Source organism: Tachysurus fulvidraco, chromosome 20 (genome assembly GCF_022655615.1).
Source record: "Tachysurus fulvidraco isolate hzauxx_2018 chromosome 20, HZAU_PFXX_2.0, whole genome shotgun sequence".
Taxonomy (NCBI): domain Eukaryota; kingdom Metazoa; phylum Chordata; class Actinopteri; order Siluriformes; family Bagridae; genus Tachysurus; species Tachysurus fulvidraco.
In genome coordinates, this window is record NC_062537.1 from 5,107,707 (window position 1) to 5,123,365 (window position 15,659).

At 40.1% G+C, this 15,659-nt stretch overlaps 1 protein-coding gene across 45 annotated transcripts in view; it reads right to left on the minus strand.

The window, feature by feature from the left end:
• LOC113638374 (calcium/calmodulin-dependent protein kinase type II subunit beta) overlaps window positions 1–15,659 on the minus strand; it is a 49,846-nt gene that overhangs the window by 30,463 nt on the left and 3,724 nt on the right. For 37 of the 45 annotated variants that reach the window (XM_027139463.2, XM_027139461.2, XM_027139467.2 and 34 more), the window contains exons 3-6: window positions 7,107–7,166; window positions 6,784–6,838; window positions 6,173–6,238; window positions 757–829 (exon numbers count right to left, since the gene is read on the minus strand). In XM_027139463.2, coding sequence (XP_026995264.1) covers window positions 757–829; window positions 6,173–6,238; window positions 6,784–6,838; window positions 7,107–7,166 — 254 coding nt within the window. Of the gene's footprint in view, window positions 1–756; window positions 830–3,903; window positions 3,977–6,172; window positions 6,239–6,783; window positions 6,839–7,106; window positions 7,167–15,659 lie in introns of all 45 variants that reach the window. The other 8 variants (XM_027139466.2, XM_027139462.2, XM_027139479.2 and 5 more) reach the window with 1 other exon arrangement.

The following is a 15,659-nucleotide window of genomic DNA, read 5'->3' on the forward strand; positions in this document are numbered from 1 at the left end:
TTTATTTATTGGGGAGCTAATTTCATGAAAGGTTTCAGGTGATTTTTATAGTTGGCAGGGACATTTTGATAAAAACGAAATCAAAATAATCATGAGCTGCTGTTACATGACTATATAAGTTCTACAAGTAATTTGCATTTCAATCGTCTCGTCAGTCACCAAAACTGTATCCAGCAGCTGAAATTGGATTCCAGCAGATTTGGGATGTTGTAGAAATTGGAAATTCACATTCTGAATGTGCAGCTCAGAAATACACATCCAAAAAAGCCTGTAAAGCAATGTGAGTCTCATATAAAAAAGCAAAGTGGAATCCATGGCATTAAAAATCCTGTGTTCCTAATAAAGTGACCAGTGCATGTATAATATAAATAACATCAGTACCAGCAAAAAAAGGCAACAATATTGAAAACAGAGAAAAGGAAAGTTATTATAGACAAATCATTTTTACTTGATGCTGGAAGCAAGCATACTGACTCATGCAAACTTGTGGCATCATAATCACAATTCATCAAATCATCGCTATACGTTTTAGAAATAGACTAATGGAACAAAGCAGTGGAGTTTCCTATGGATCATCTGCCATCACATATACACACTGTATTCACATCAGTATTGTTATCTTCATGAACTCTTCATCAGGATGTACAGGGTGTAGGGACAGACGAGTGCACAGACACGTGGTGCAAGCATGCAACCGAGGCGAGGCAAGGCGATAGGAGGCGAGGCAGAGGAAAGAACCAAGGAGCTGTCACTCACCTTGAGATCTCGGTGCACCACACCCATTTGGTGGCAGTGAAGCACCGCCTCCAGGATCTGCTGGATGCAATGACTGCATGCAAACACCAGGGGGCGTGTGTTAGTTGGAGCAGTGCTACATTCTCTCGTGCACAGGCACAGGCAGGGAATGAAATACTACAGCTGCTGGTTAACAAACTCTTGTCCTATGCATCGTACACACTTTTAATTGTAATTTTTTTCTTTTTTTTTTTTTTTACATGGATGAATTACCATATCTATAAAATATCTTGTTATTATGTCATTAAGTGCAGGGAATAAAAGTCCCTGAGAAAAATGAAAGAGTAGAAGGGATTTTGTTTCTGAAAGCTGTGCTTCAAAAAAAAAAAAGAAGAAAAAAGAAAAAAAAAAAAGAGAGAAAGTGCCAACAAAGAAAAAAAGAGAGAAAGAAAGTGCAAACAAAGCGGATTTGTTAACAGCCCAGACTTGCAGACCAGAGAATGCTGTATTAGCATAAAACCAGCTTTTAAAAAATCTTAAGATTCAGGAACACAAGTCTGATTTAAGCATCTTCCCCTTATACTTTCTCCAAAATTACATTTCCAAGCATATGACTAATTACACATATAATCAAAAGTCCTTTAAAGGAGTGTTTGTATCTCATCTGTAAAGGAGTCAGTTAATCACTGTAAGCTAGCTGTTGCTAACTCTATAATCTATTCATCTATAATATATTCATCACAGCAGTTTGAACTGTGATAACTGGCTCTTAGCATATAGCTCTACTTGAGAGATTATACTTGCATTATAGCATTATACTTGTCACTGTAATCTGTCTGTTGTTATAAACACTTTGTATTTTTCACAGCAGCTTGTTCTGTGACAACTAGTTAAGCACTGAGCTAGTTTGTATCCAGAGTTATTATGCTAGCTAACAGGAGAGATTAGCAATAAAGCTGTTAGCTAGCCTTAGGCAATGTTTTCACATTTATCATCACTTTGTGACGCTTGTTTATAGTTTCAAGAGATTGTGCTTTTACTAAAAACGAGAAAGAATGAAGAATTTGCATCTCTTTAAATGTACATTAGAATAAATGTAATGTACCACAAAGAAGGATGTCAAAAAAAGTTACTACTAGGGTTGAAATGCTGAACATTAACACTCGTATAATGTGTTACTGGCACAGGAAGCTCCAAGTGACGCTATACCACTACAGCAAAAAGCCCTCCGACCGTTAGATTGTCACACCACCACCCACAAGAGAAAGAGAGACAGGAAGAAAAAGAAAGAGACATACAAAAAACAAATGCCAGTCAAATAAAAATGAAGACTAAGAAAGAAAGAAAGAAAGAAAGAAAGAAAGAAAGAAAGAGTGTGCTCTAGACAGGGAATGAGGAAGCAGAGGAGACAAGCAGTAGGAGGAAGCAAAGAGACAAGCAGAGATAGCGAGGGTGAGAGAGAGAGAGAGAGAGAGAGAGAGAGAGAGAGAGAGAGAGAGAGAGAGAGAGAGAGAGCTGGAGGGTGCAACCGTGGCATGAGCTCCTGAAAAAAGATGGCGTCTGGAAATATGGCAGTGTGTCAGAATCAGGATGCGGACAGTGTGAGTCAGGCTGCGTAGGCACAGGCTTCTGATTTGCTGATTATATCTATATCCCTGATACTTATAATGTATAGGAAGAACACCTTCCTTCCGACTCTGAATCTATCAACTGTACAAAGCTCTGGCACTCACTAAGGTAGCTGTTCAGACCACCCATGTGACTGACACCAAATTCCTGGTACATCTTGTACTTGACAAATAAATATTCTGGTGTGTATACAGAGAGAAGCAGGATGTGTTAAGTGTTCCTGGAGCTGTAGGAGGTGAAACCGGCGGATATTCAAATATTTGAGCAATCGCTCGATGAGGTTGTTAAGTTTCCGTGAGCGAGGAGTCCGTTCTCCTTAAGTTTTCTCACTTCACTGCTGCCATAGCAACAACTACTAATGCTAGCGGAGCCATCGATAATGCTACGTCTGTTGAAGATGAAGTGTGTCTCATTATTAGGAAAGCCTAAATTCAGAAGTGCTTGATCCTCAGACTTATTTTACATGTTAATAATAGTTGTGTTGAATAAACAGGGATTTAGAAATGAAAAATATCTAACAAAACCACTAGAATCATCAAGGAAATAAAGGAAAGTCTATGACACAACATGACTCTACCTAGAGGAAACCGTCCACTAATAATCAATGACTGGGTAAAGACTGCATTAGTTACAAAAGTAACCAAGTAAAAAGGTCCATTAGCCTTCACTTGAGAGATCACCATTACCACAGTGAAGCATGGTGGTGGTAGCATTGTGGTAAGCATTAACTTCTGGCCTCCTAAACTGGTATTTCGGTAAGATTTAAACATTAAAATAACCAAGTAGCACGAGAATTACTGAACACATCAGCAATAAATTTATTCTAAACATCGGACTTTTCCTTTTATGTGAATATTCTTGTAGATAACTTGCTATACTTGAGAGACATAAATCTGTGTGACAGGCAGTGGGATAGTGTAAATCCTAAGATAACTTCACACAGTCTGTAAATGACACACTGATATGGCACAGAAAGAGCCTCTGAATTCCAAAACAGTAAGGACAGACAGATTGGGCTTCCCTTTGCCCTGTCAGCAATGCCACATGTCCTATCAGATATCCCTCTGGTGAGTGAGGGGGCGGCACTGTCCTGCTCCTGCGGATAGAGCTCGGACACGCCACCAAATCCAGAGCACGCGCTCGGTGGCTATGTACGAGTGTATGCACAAATAAACAGCCGTCGCTACATGCCAGGAAGTTCCAGTATTTGAATGAATAGCATAGAATAAATTTCAGGACAGGGTTGTGAACCGACTGGCCTTTATTCTCATGACATAATAAACACATCTGCTGTTGTGAATGAATGTGTACCGAGAAGCTAAAAAGAAAAAGACAGAATGCAAACTGCTTTTTTATGCTAGAAAACAAGATGCCTTGAGGAAGCTGGAGGAGGTAGTCAGTTGTCCAGGTGCATCGAATGCAAGAAAAAAAACACATCATCCATTCAGGTTAGACAGTCAAGCAGACAGACACACGGACAGGTCGATGCTGCAGGCATTTCCAGTCTCATGCGGTGGTCAGTGCACTCGCTATACTGACCTTCAGGTCCCTGTGCACTATGTCATTTTGGTGAATGTGATTGACACTGTCTAGAATCTGATGGATACAGTGACTGCAAAGACAAGACAAGAAGAGGAAAGACAGAGATAAAGGTGGAGATAAGAGAAGAAGTGAAGGGGGGGATTGGGGGTTAGTAATGATGACACGTGGAGATCCTAGCATAGAAGAAGAGAAATAAAACAGGCTGCAGAGCATCGTGTCAAGAAAAAAACGGAGCAGATTTGTGTAATTTTTTAGGGCTGGCAATTTCAATAACCCTTCATTTACTTTTTTTCTTTTATTTATTCCACCCACTCAGTATTGTCTGGGGGGTGGGGGGGTGCAAGGTGGAGCTTATTTCTCTGCCAGAAAAATATATTCCGAAGCTGAACACGAAGAAACTTATTACAAATGTGCAAAAATCGATCAAATTTCTTCAATTTCTTAAGGTATCATTGACCTGATCAAGATGATATTTTAAGCCAGGATTCAAGAACAGACTGAAACAAAGATAATAACACCTAAAACATTCAATCATGGAAGAACTAAGTGACGTTTCAAGCTGTATGTTTAAGGATATCCTTTCTAAGAATAAAAAAACACGCCGTTGTCCTAAGCGTCGACTTAGACGGATCTGTACGGCGCACGCTTCAAACGAGTCGCAAACGATGACGCCAACCAGACAGGCGCGTTGCTTCTCGTGTTACTGTGATATTTGTTTGGTTTATAATGACACTTCCTCTTATACTGATTTGTAGAGCTCTTATCTGTGAGTGTGAAAGAACTCCAAACAACAGCACAGGCACTTGATATCTTGATCTAGTGTGGCAGCATTGTTGAGCAGTATCTATATGGAATAAATGGGGTGAATGGAGCGTGTGTGTGTGTGTGTGTGTGTGTGTGTGTGTGTGTGTGTGTGTGTGTGTGCCTGGACTGAGCCGACAGTACTGGAAGTGTGGCGGGGGCTTGAGTCAGAGTTGGCACACTAATTATCTGTGTTAATTAGAGGCCTACTTTCTTCTTTCTCTACGGATGAGAGGACGGGCCGGGGGACTCTAAAGCACAGCGACGTGGACGATGAGGCTACAGTACAATCCTACAACATTTGCAACAGGGGAATGAATGCTAGAGGGCAATACAGAAGAGTATATTTTCCGCAACACAAAAGCGTTCGTTTCTGAGATTCGAACCTCGGAGGATGGCGCTACTCTCAATCCCACGTCAATCAGCGTGACAGTAGGGCAGATAATGATTACACTTTCCTCTGTGTGTGACGCAGAAAGCTCAAGATGTGCTTCATGTGTCTCCGAGCATGCGTGTGTTTGCCTCACCCTCTGTTGGAAGGTAGCTGGTAGAGTAGACACCAAATCATGGAGAAAATGGAGGAAATTGAAAAATCATATCTGAAAGCTCTCCATAAGGCTAAGAAATAATAAAAGAAGAAAGATTTACTAGCTCCTACGTGCACTTCTGTTTGGTGTCGTGTGTATTTCTGTGTTTTGAACCTTGATGGGTTTCGAGAAGCACCGGAAAAGCTGAAATCATAAAAGAAATATTTTCTTAATTGTAAAAGGATTTCATAAAATATGACTCTCGGTTTATCATCATATTGACTAGTCTCTCCTCCACCGAGGCATCTCTCCTTCTCCTTTTCTCACAGCGTGTCTTACGCCCCCCGCAGTACACCCACGCAGCCAAATTGATTAGAGTCCCTCTCCTGAAGGGGACTGCAGTGTGTGTGTGTGTGGCTGAGAAGAGCATAGAGATTCTGAAAACAAAGATGAAGAAAACAGTAGAAAAAAAACAGAGGGGGCTACATAGGGACCTGCAGAAGCCGATATCTACTCTGTGTGTGTGTGTGTGTGTGTGTGTGTGTGTGTGCTTGTGTGTGTGTGTGCTTGTGTGTGTGTGTGTGCACGCCATGAGCTATGAAACACTGACACAGCTCAGCCGCCCACGCTGGCTTTTCATGAGAGAATGGCTGAAAATTTATGAGCTATTTATGAGTCAAAATACTGCTTCAAAATGCCGGACGAGCTACACTACCCTGAATCGCTGAATCGCTCTTCGGTATTAGCATACAAAGTTATGCATGCACCCTTTAGCCGGAGAAACGCTGTGATGTGATCAGGAACGAGAAGAACGGGAGAAGGGTTTAGGTCTGGGAGGAGTAGTAGAGAAGATGGCGTAGAAAAAAAAAAGAAAAAAAAACATGTGCAGAGAGAAAAAGAGAAAGAGGAGGGGAAAATGAAACCCGAAAGCGGTTTACCTGGCATCAGCTTCGCTGTAATATTCTCGCGCTACAATGTCTTCAAACAACTCGCCACCGGTGACCCTATAGGAAAGAGCAAGAAAGGGATTAGTAATTGCTACTAATTACAGACCAGGAATAGCCTGTGCATGGGCATTTAAGCAAAGCTGGTATGCATAGAATGGATCATTTTTTTTAATACAGTTGAAAAATATGCTTATATGTTGCTATGAATGTATGAGAGAGAGAGAGAGAGAGAGAGAGAGAGAGAGAGAGAGAGAGAGAGAGAGAGAGAGAGAGAGTGAGAGAGATGGGGGAATCCTCTAGAAGAGTCATCCTGGGGCTTCAGGGGGGGAAAGCCCCTGCTGCAGGATTTCTCTTCAGCCGGGCAGCCCGGCTCTGTTTCCATGGAAACTAGCTCTTCCTAATAAGAGACAGCGAAGGAAGCTGCGGATGGTGGGGAAGAGAAAGGAGGTTGGAGGAAGGGAGGGGATGAGGTTTCGATGGTGGGTGAGTACAGAACCAACGTGTAGGAGCCATGAGACATGCGGCGAACACAGACAGCAGAGAGAGGGACATATGACGGAGCGGGCATTTTTAATGACGCTGCATCATGAACATGCACTCACAAGTCAAACAGGAGGTAGTGGAAGCCTTCTTCTGATATACTGTCATGGAGGCGGACTAGAGGGGAGAAAAGAAAGAGGTGTTAAACCTGCGATCTTTTACAGCCGTTGCCAATAACACCTTTTACGTGGTGGAGAAATAGAAGCAAAGCACAATATTTAGGGTACACTGTACTGTAGAGCCCATGTTCTGGCCTGTTGAAAAGGTGCACTCGTAATTCTGCCTTTCTACCAGTGCCTTCTTTGCCTTATATCTCATAAATGGCACTGCAACATACATTAGGACTTCAGGGTAAGCAGTTAAAGGTTGGCATGATGACACTCACCTATGTTGGGGTGCTTGAGAAGGCGACAAATGCGGGCTTCACGTTCAAGCTTCTGGTGATCTGAAAGACAAATAAATAAACAAATGAATGAATAAATAAATAAAATAGAATAAATAGCTCGTCAGAGGAGATATGAAATTGGTATCATTTCCAAAGGGTTCACATTCCGACCAACCGTCCACCCACACACAAAAAACACTTCAGTGCTGCTGTGAATGCCACTCAACGCAAAAATAGATAGATAGATAGATAGATAGATAGATAGATAGATAGATAGATAGATAGATAGATAGATAGATAGATAGATAGATAGATAGATAGATAGATAGATAGATAGATAGATAGATAGATAGATAGATAGATAACCTGGATTAAAAAAACAATGCCAAATCATGTAAGATGATGATTATGACCTATTCTCATCCTTCTGTACGTTTATGACGCAGGAAAAAAAAAAGGGACGCGAGACACACAAAGTAATCTGTTAAATCCACCTACAAATCTATTAGATTCGTGTGACATCGGGAGAACCGGTGACTCTAGTTCATGTGCGTTGTTAAGGACTAAGATGCAGTGATGTGTTTTATCACACAACAGAAACACAGCAAAGCCAGCGAGAGGATCGTAGCGGTACAGAGGTCGTTCTGGTGTAACGGCAGGGCGAGAAAGCGTCTACCGAGTCTACTGTGTCGCTCGGTTTTTCACTTAAAGGTGTTTTAAAGTTTAAAATGAAGGGATTTATGTCAAGAATATTTTCAGTATCTTTATGGTTAGAGATGCTTCTTTTATCAATAACAGTCAAAATATCATTTCATATATGAAGAGGTCATTCCAATCGTTTGTATTTGTTGTCTCAGGATCAGTTAAATGAAGGACGTCATCTCTGACAACATGTGTAAAGACTTGTACCTTAAACACTTGGAGTTGGTTTGCTCATATCAGAAGCAGCATTTTTAACATTAAATCTGATCCATGAAAACCTCAGCCATAGGGGAACATCAGCAAATATTATCTTCATGAAGAGCATAAATAAATAAATGAATGAATGAATGAATGAACAAACAAACAAACAAACAAACAAACAAACAAACAAATAAATAAAGTCAACTTAAAATGGAGTTTGTGATAAAATGACAGGCTAGAACTTATTTCATTTTGTCATTTGTAAGCCGGATGAATCTGATGACTTTTTAGAGGTTTAAACTTTTTTGTACAGTGTTATATATTTCAGAAATTCGGAGATTATGGAGTGGATAATGTCTGTAAATGTCAGCAGAAATGTGTGTGCAGCACAGTGACATTGTTTCGCCACACAAAGAAAACGTGGCTGGTCTTGTTTCAGGTCTTTTTTTTTTCATGTGGTAAATCTGGCAACCCTGCTTAATGACATTACCTTTTCTGATTGAGGAAACTTGTTTTCTGAATAAAACGTTGAATGATGGCAATAAAGGCTATGCTAGCATCTCCGAAACGATAACATTTGTCGCTGTGACATTTCTTCGTTGTGTCTGAGATGTTAACATTTACATTTCATTTATTACATTTATACAATAAGAATATTAACACATCTCTAATATAATCCCTACATGATACAGCCTCAAATATCTTAACATAGAGACCAAGTGAAGGCTTATAATAGAGCATCATTTAAAAGCACTCATTTATCTTAAGATAAGATTCCTAGTTAGAAATCTTGAAGCCAACTTAGGAGCTCTCAGAGATCATTAGCCTGTTCTTATGTGCCAATCAACATAAACTTCGTTTACCATTTTGAATTTTTCTCAGATCTACTTTGTACTCTCTGTGCAAACCTTTGGACCATCCTGTAATTCTTGGCCCATTTTCTTACTGACACAATTGTCCTAATTCTGTCTGATTGCTTGTCCAATCTGCATTTTCCTCTTGACACATCTGTTGTAACCCAGCCAGAAGTTACAGTACACGCTGCCTTTATTTTTAATCAGGCCAAGAGAGTGACACGGTCACAGAGGAAAAAATACAAAATCTGTTTTTTTGCTTTGTTCTTGCTTTACACTTTGTAAAAATTGCTTTTATTTACATTTTCTAGAAAAAACATTTCATAGAAGTACACTTTCACATTCAGAAAAAAACAGGGGGGGGGTTAAAACTTTTGCACCGCACTTTGTTTTAGGCTTGTTTGGATCGTTAAATTGCTAGAACAATCTAGTTACGCTTGTACAGTAGGTTTGTGTAGAAAAGCATGCGTTTCTGATCCTTACAAGACCCTCAGGGATGATGGGATGATGAAGGATGAATATTTTTGGGCAGTTGAGGAAGAAAAAAAAAGATAGGAAGGAAGGAAGGAAGGAAGAAAGAAAGAAAGAAAAAAAGAAACAGCATTCATAATTCATAATCCGCGTCCTGCACAAGCCCCCTGAGGTTCTTTTTTTAACCTGCTGTACTGGTGTGACATGTTTCTTCCTCTAAAGCTTCCAGTGACATAAGCAGCTCCTGTTCTGTGCTGCAGGCTCAGATTCCCACTGATACACAATCAGCTTGCTCTGCCTCAGACCTGCTATTAAACTCTATGAGAGAGAAGGTAGAGCTCTGGATGTGAACTGAAGGCACAATTTTCCTGCCTCTGAGAGTCGTTTACAACTGCTAGAAACATCCGGAAATGATGTCCGCGATTAATAAATAAAAGAAAGCAGAATTCCTGGTGAGTATGTGATGGGGAGATGGAAAGAAATCAACTCATATTTATTCTCTATTCATATATTTCTTTCCCCTGTTACTATAATAATAATACATTTAAGAATATATATGAATTGGACATGATATATATATATATATATGTTCGATAGAATTGGAAACAAGAGAAAACCAATATTTCAAATGTAACTTCTAGTTCTATTAAATTCATGTCAAATTTCCTGTCGGTGAAGCCTGGAAGGAGGTGTCAAGTGGTTTTGGAGCCCCCTAATATATAAACATTCCTCCGTGTGTCTCTTTAGGAAACCGGGAATAAATCTACATACTGTGTGTGTCTGTACTTCAGATCTAGGTTAAAGAATCTAGAGCTTCGGTTCAGGCGGTGGCTAAGAATTTTTAGCACATCGTCCCTAGTGCGCTAAATGTAACTGACCTAATATCTTCCCTTGACGTTTTAGAGTTAGTAATCATGGAGGTTGTGATCTAAAACGGGAAGTTCATTGTGTACTGATTTGAGGTGTTAAAAAAAAAAAAAAAAAAGCATGCCAAAAATAGCAAGAAATGTAGTGTGAGAAACTGCAAAGCGTAGCTGGTCGTATCTGTAACAGACCTAAATGTCATCGCTTAACGCGGCGGTGACCTTTAATAAACCACAAGAACAAACATCAAACACGGATGAACGCGGAGCTCCGGAAAGGGGGGTGTTTGGGAGGAGGATGAGTGATGTGTGTCTTGTGTCTGATACAAATCGAGGAATTTTCTTTTTTTAAATTGTGAAATGATGAATAGATTATTTAACTGGCAAGTAAACTGCTAAATGTGTCCTTTTTGGTTAATAGTCTGGAGCTAACGGAAGATAATAACATCCAGCCATCTAGTTAGCAGGTTAAGTGCATACGAACAGATTAAACCGTAGTCTGTAGTAAGCAGGAGACTTACATTACGGTCTGCTTTAACATATGTGTCAGTTTTAACGTTCAAATTAGCCAGTTTTATTTGTAGGTTTTCTGGAAATCAAAAAAAAAAATGACATGATTTTGTTCTTTTTTTTTTAATTAGTTGTGAAAGCAAAGGAACTTCTGCTAATTTGCTTGTGCAATCAAAAGGCGTGCAATTTGTAGGCAAATTTGTGGGTGAGTTTCAAAGAATAATTGTACAAGTCATTCAGCCGGAAAACAAAGGAAACACGTCGGTAATTACGTGTCAGCTATAACGCTGATCAAAAAGGAGGTGAAAAGCATCAGAAGACTACAGTGTGAACATGGGATGAAAGGAGTGAAGACAAAAAGAAGCGTTTGAATAGTTTAGACATGATCGTTTTGGAGATCTTCCCATTTTAATCGTCACTTCAGGGGAATTTCTTCAATTAGATATTCACTAGAACTATAGTCGTAGGTCCCACACCCTGAGACAGGTCTTGCATGGATGCAGTAAACAGTAAATGACCTCGGAATGATGGAGAAAGAAATAGTAGAAATGTACTCAATTCGAAAAAGTAAATATTTGTACGACCTGTGACACGAATATGTGAATTTTTAGATCGCTCTCATGTAATTCTTCCTCTGTTCCCTATGTTCAAGTTAGTGGAAGAGGTGTTGATTTAGCGAGGATGTGACTCTCTGGATCTAAATGATCTTGGCTATGGATTAAACCAGCAATATGTTGGTGTCAAATCCAATCCCAGCTCAGGCGCCATTTCTCAGAGAGGTTAAATGCTCTTGGCACCGGTGTTGCAAATATCACAAATAAACTGTTACCATGGTGATAAGTCTTTCGCCTTATTTTCGGGTACTAATACATAATTTCAATAAACTTTCTAATTATTAAGACTTGGCAACTTTTGTAAGTGACTTTCAGGCTACAATAAATCACACTGTGGCTGATGAAAGAATCTCTTTCCTTAGAAAGCGTTTCCATCCTGTGTTTCGCACCTTTAGATAGAAACGTCCTAAACTGCACACGCGTTATGCAAACGTACCGAGAATGACAAGCTTTTCTTATGTACATGATATAAGACTCTAGGTGTTATCGAGTTATACGCAAAGCTTTGTCCTTTCTCTGTTATCTTCTATCCGATCGACGATCTCGTGTCATTCGGTTCCAAAGATAGCTCTGCTTACATTACATTCCAAAAAAAAAAAAAAAAACCCTGGAAGTGTGATCACAGAGCTGTGACTGCATCAGTAAGGCTTGTAAAAGCATGGAAATGATAACAGCATGCTGTACAGTCTTAACCAGATCAGTCATTTAGTAGTATGAACAGAGCCAAAACGAACAGGTTATGACTATAAATATAACCATCCTTCTTATCGTTGATCTGTAACGTAGCGTTTCGTGTTTCAGGCGCTTCAACGGCCTTTATTCAAACCATCGGAGCGCTTCCATACTTCTGCAAAACCTTCTGGTCAAAACTATAAATCCGGCTTTAGGGGACTTAGTTTAGGCGCGCGGTTCTTTCAGCTGCGTAATACTCTGCGTACGGACCTCTAGGCATTTGCACTTTAGATGGCAGCCTGGCCTATAAATACCCGTTAGGTTACTGGCTTGATGACAAGCTATCATCAGTCTCACACTGAGGAACAAATTAAGAAACTGAGCATCAAACTAGGGGATTTTTTTCCCCAAAGGAATGGGCTTTACGCAAGAGCAATCAGAAGAGAAAATCTACGCAAGAGCATGGCGAAGCAGTTTGCGAATATTGACGACTTTAAAGACTTTCTGGACGTCATACATGTTATGATTTGGTTTCGCTTTTAGGAGCCAGAATGGAGAATGTAGTGGTATATTTTGTGCTTCTTGTACATGCTGAAATAAATGTAATTATGACAGACATGGGTTTGTGAAAATGGGAGATCCCGTTTCCATATAATACAATAAAAACAACGGCGATCTCACTGTCATAGTAAAGCTGTAAACACTGCCAATGTACTAGTATTATACAGATGAGTTATATAGAGATGAACCATAACCATAGTGCTGATGAATTCTCCAATCTGATTGGTCAGAAGGAGTTGATTTATTTACTATACCAATTTAACAGCAGCTCTGACAGCATCGGAGGTCATTTAGATGATCCCCAGCTACAGGTTGAGTGGTTACCGTAGAAACGATAACAATGCAGAACGACCACCTTCGATGGAACGAACAACTGCGATATCTTTTCTACGGTCATTCGTGGGGACTCTGGAAGACGCATGACTTAATATAAGGCTAAGAATTAAATAATTTAACAAAGAAAAACGCATAACCGTTACTATACTCGACTTACAAGGCAATGCAGAATGAAACCTGTACTGTTCTGGCAGCATATTTGAACCATGACCACAAAGCCATTGCAGAAAAGCGCTTGATGTTCAATTTTTGATGTTTTTGATTTTATTCCTTCAAACAGGATCACATACAAATAACCAACGTAAGTGCGTAAGTAAAGAACGCAAATTAAAAAATTGTACCAGACAGATTTGTCCTGGTCACATCATTATGCATCCGGTGATCTGCTTGCAGAGAAATGCCACACACATGAAGACACACAGAGGAGGCCTGGGCTTGGACTGTGCGCTTCCCACTGTGGGGGCCTGCTGTCTAACACTCATGAGTCATGAGGAAAGAAGGACAGCTACAGGAAGAGTAATGCCTGGATTTTGTACTGACTGGTAAAATGGTCTGTAAAATGAAACGCCAATGTCCTTAGGTTTGGAAAAAATGGTTGGTGCTCATTCATTTCTAAGAGGGTGGTGCTATATCTTTTTACTGCAGACTGTTCGAAAATGTGCTTCTGGGGTTCTGCTGGGTGTTTTCTCCGTCAGTAAGAGTCAGTAATATGATTTTATCTGCCACTCGGAAGCCTTGGATACTTCGTGATGAAGATTCCTTGTCTCTCCCTCGCCACTGTCGCCTCTGATGGTTGACCTTGGCTCAAACGTGTGATGACCTAACTCCAAAAAAAGCGCATGGCATCTTGTCATTCAGGAGATCATCCTCGATAAAACTGACAGTTGACAAGCGTGGGTGAAGGAATCCAGTCAGAAAAAAAAGTCAGTTTTCACAATTCTCCATATTTAGTCTGTTCCAAGCTCAAGGACTCGTTTGTGGTTAACGGTCCATAATTTGTTCATCAGTATTAATTATCTAACTTGGCACATGGGGTTTAAGGCTAAATAATAATAATAATAATAATAATAATAATAATAATAATTCTGGATTCAAATATTCTCAGTTATCCAAGAAGAGTTAATTTTTTCATTTGGGGGTTTTGTTCATACTATATACTGTAAATACTCAGTTGTTCAGTTATAATTTACTTTATATATTTTTTGCCCTTAAACAAGTTTTCATCTGCATATTAGCATTCCTGATTTGAGCTCGAAGATAAAGCATTGTGCTAAAAATAACTCCGAAGCCCACATGTGGATTTATGTCGTGTGCTGTCTGAAATACATCTGCGTGAGGATTACGGTAAACATAGCTCCCGCTGATTTGACACGGACTCAAAGTGACTAGCGTCGCAGGTTTCGCCGTTTCCCCCGTGAGCCGCATGCCGCCGTCCTGTCAGAAGCAATTGCTGATCAAACGATCGTATTATTTTGGTGTACTCGGCACCGCTCGACATAAAAGTGAAACAATTGCAGTAAAGTGACTCGATTTAATGCTGCCGAGTACGCTCGAGCTCGCAGAAGAGAGTAATGCTGTGGAGAAATCCATGTATCTTATATTTGAGCTATACAAAGAGTTTCACTGAACACAGGACATATACATAAAAGGTGACTCCCTAACCGGTAAGCTAAGCACTCGGTTCATTTGCTTCAGCGTTCTATGTCCACACTTTGCCCTTATTGTCTTCACAGGGTTTGTTTACTGTGTCATGACTTCGTGGTTGTTCCTGGTCTCCGATTTAATACTGTTTAAAATGCTGTACAGTCTATTATTGACACATGATACAGAAATATGGGCTATTGTTTGTGTTAAAACCTATTATGCCCCCAAACTTAAGTTATTCTCACTCAGCAGAGCACCTGAATTTCATCTGTTCCGTTTAGTATTTAATTGATCGATCCATTTTATCAATACATTTTTCTTATTCTTTTCACTCCATTTTTTTCACCAGCAGCTACAAAAGATATCAGGATCTTGGCTACATTGCTAGCGGCTACATCTGCCAGCACGTTCTTAGCTTTAACGTACACGATGTATCTTTCGACTTGTGACAACGACGTGTTAAAAACTGTCGGCGACAAGGACAAACAAAAGATTAAAAATTGGGGTTTTTATCTTTTGGAATAAAAAATTGAAATCTTTCCATTTCATTTTCACGATCAGCTTGTTGTGAGGATTTTTTTTTTTTTACCGTGACACCGTGAAAGTGTGATATTTTTAGATGATGTTATTCCACTGTGATAAATCGTGTCAAACTGTACCACTTGTTCGAGGTGGTGTCACTTTATTTAAGGTTGCATAACGATAACACATCTACTCCCGCATCACAGGAAAAAAAACGGTCTGTGTGTGGGCGTGCTCACGCAGTTCTGAGCGAAAATCAAAACGAGATCCGGTTCCACTCCAAGGTATTGCATCGAAAATGACAACAACTGAAGCACAGATGGCAAGCGGTCGGAATCTGCCACAGGACAAGACTGCAGCATTTTGACCTCCCTGCGGCCTGTGGGGAGATTACGTGTGTACGTGTGTGTGTGTGTGTGCGCTGTACCTTATGCTCCTGATGTCCAGTTATGATCGTATATGCTGAATGATTAAATCCTGAACTATTACCCTAAACTCCAAGGTGTGTGTGTGTGTATGTGTGAGTGAGTGAGTGATCTTGGTCCAGGCATGTTGGGTTCACAGACACAGTGCAGTGTGCCAAGTGCTCAAGCTGCCTCAGCA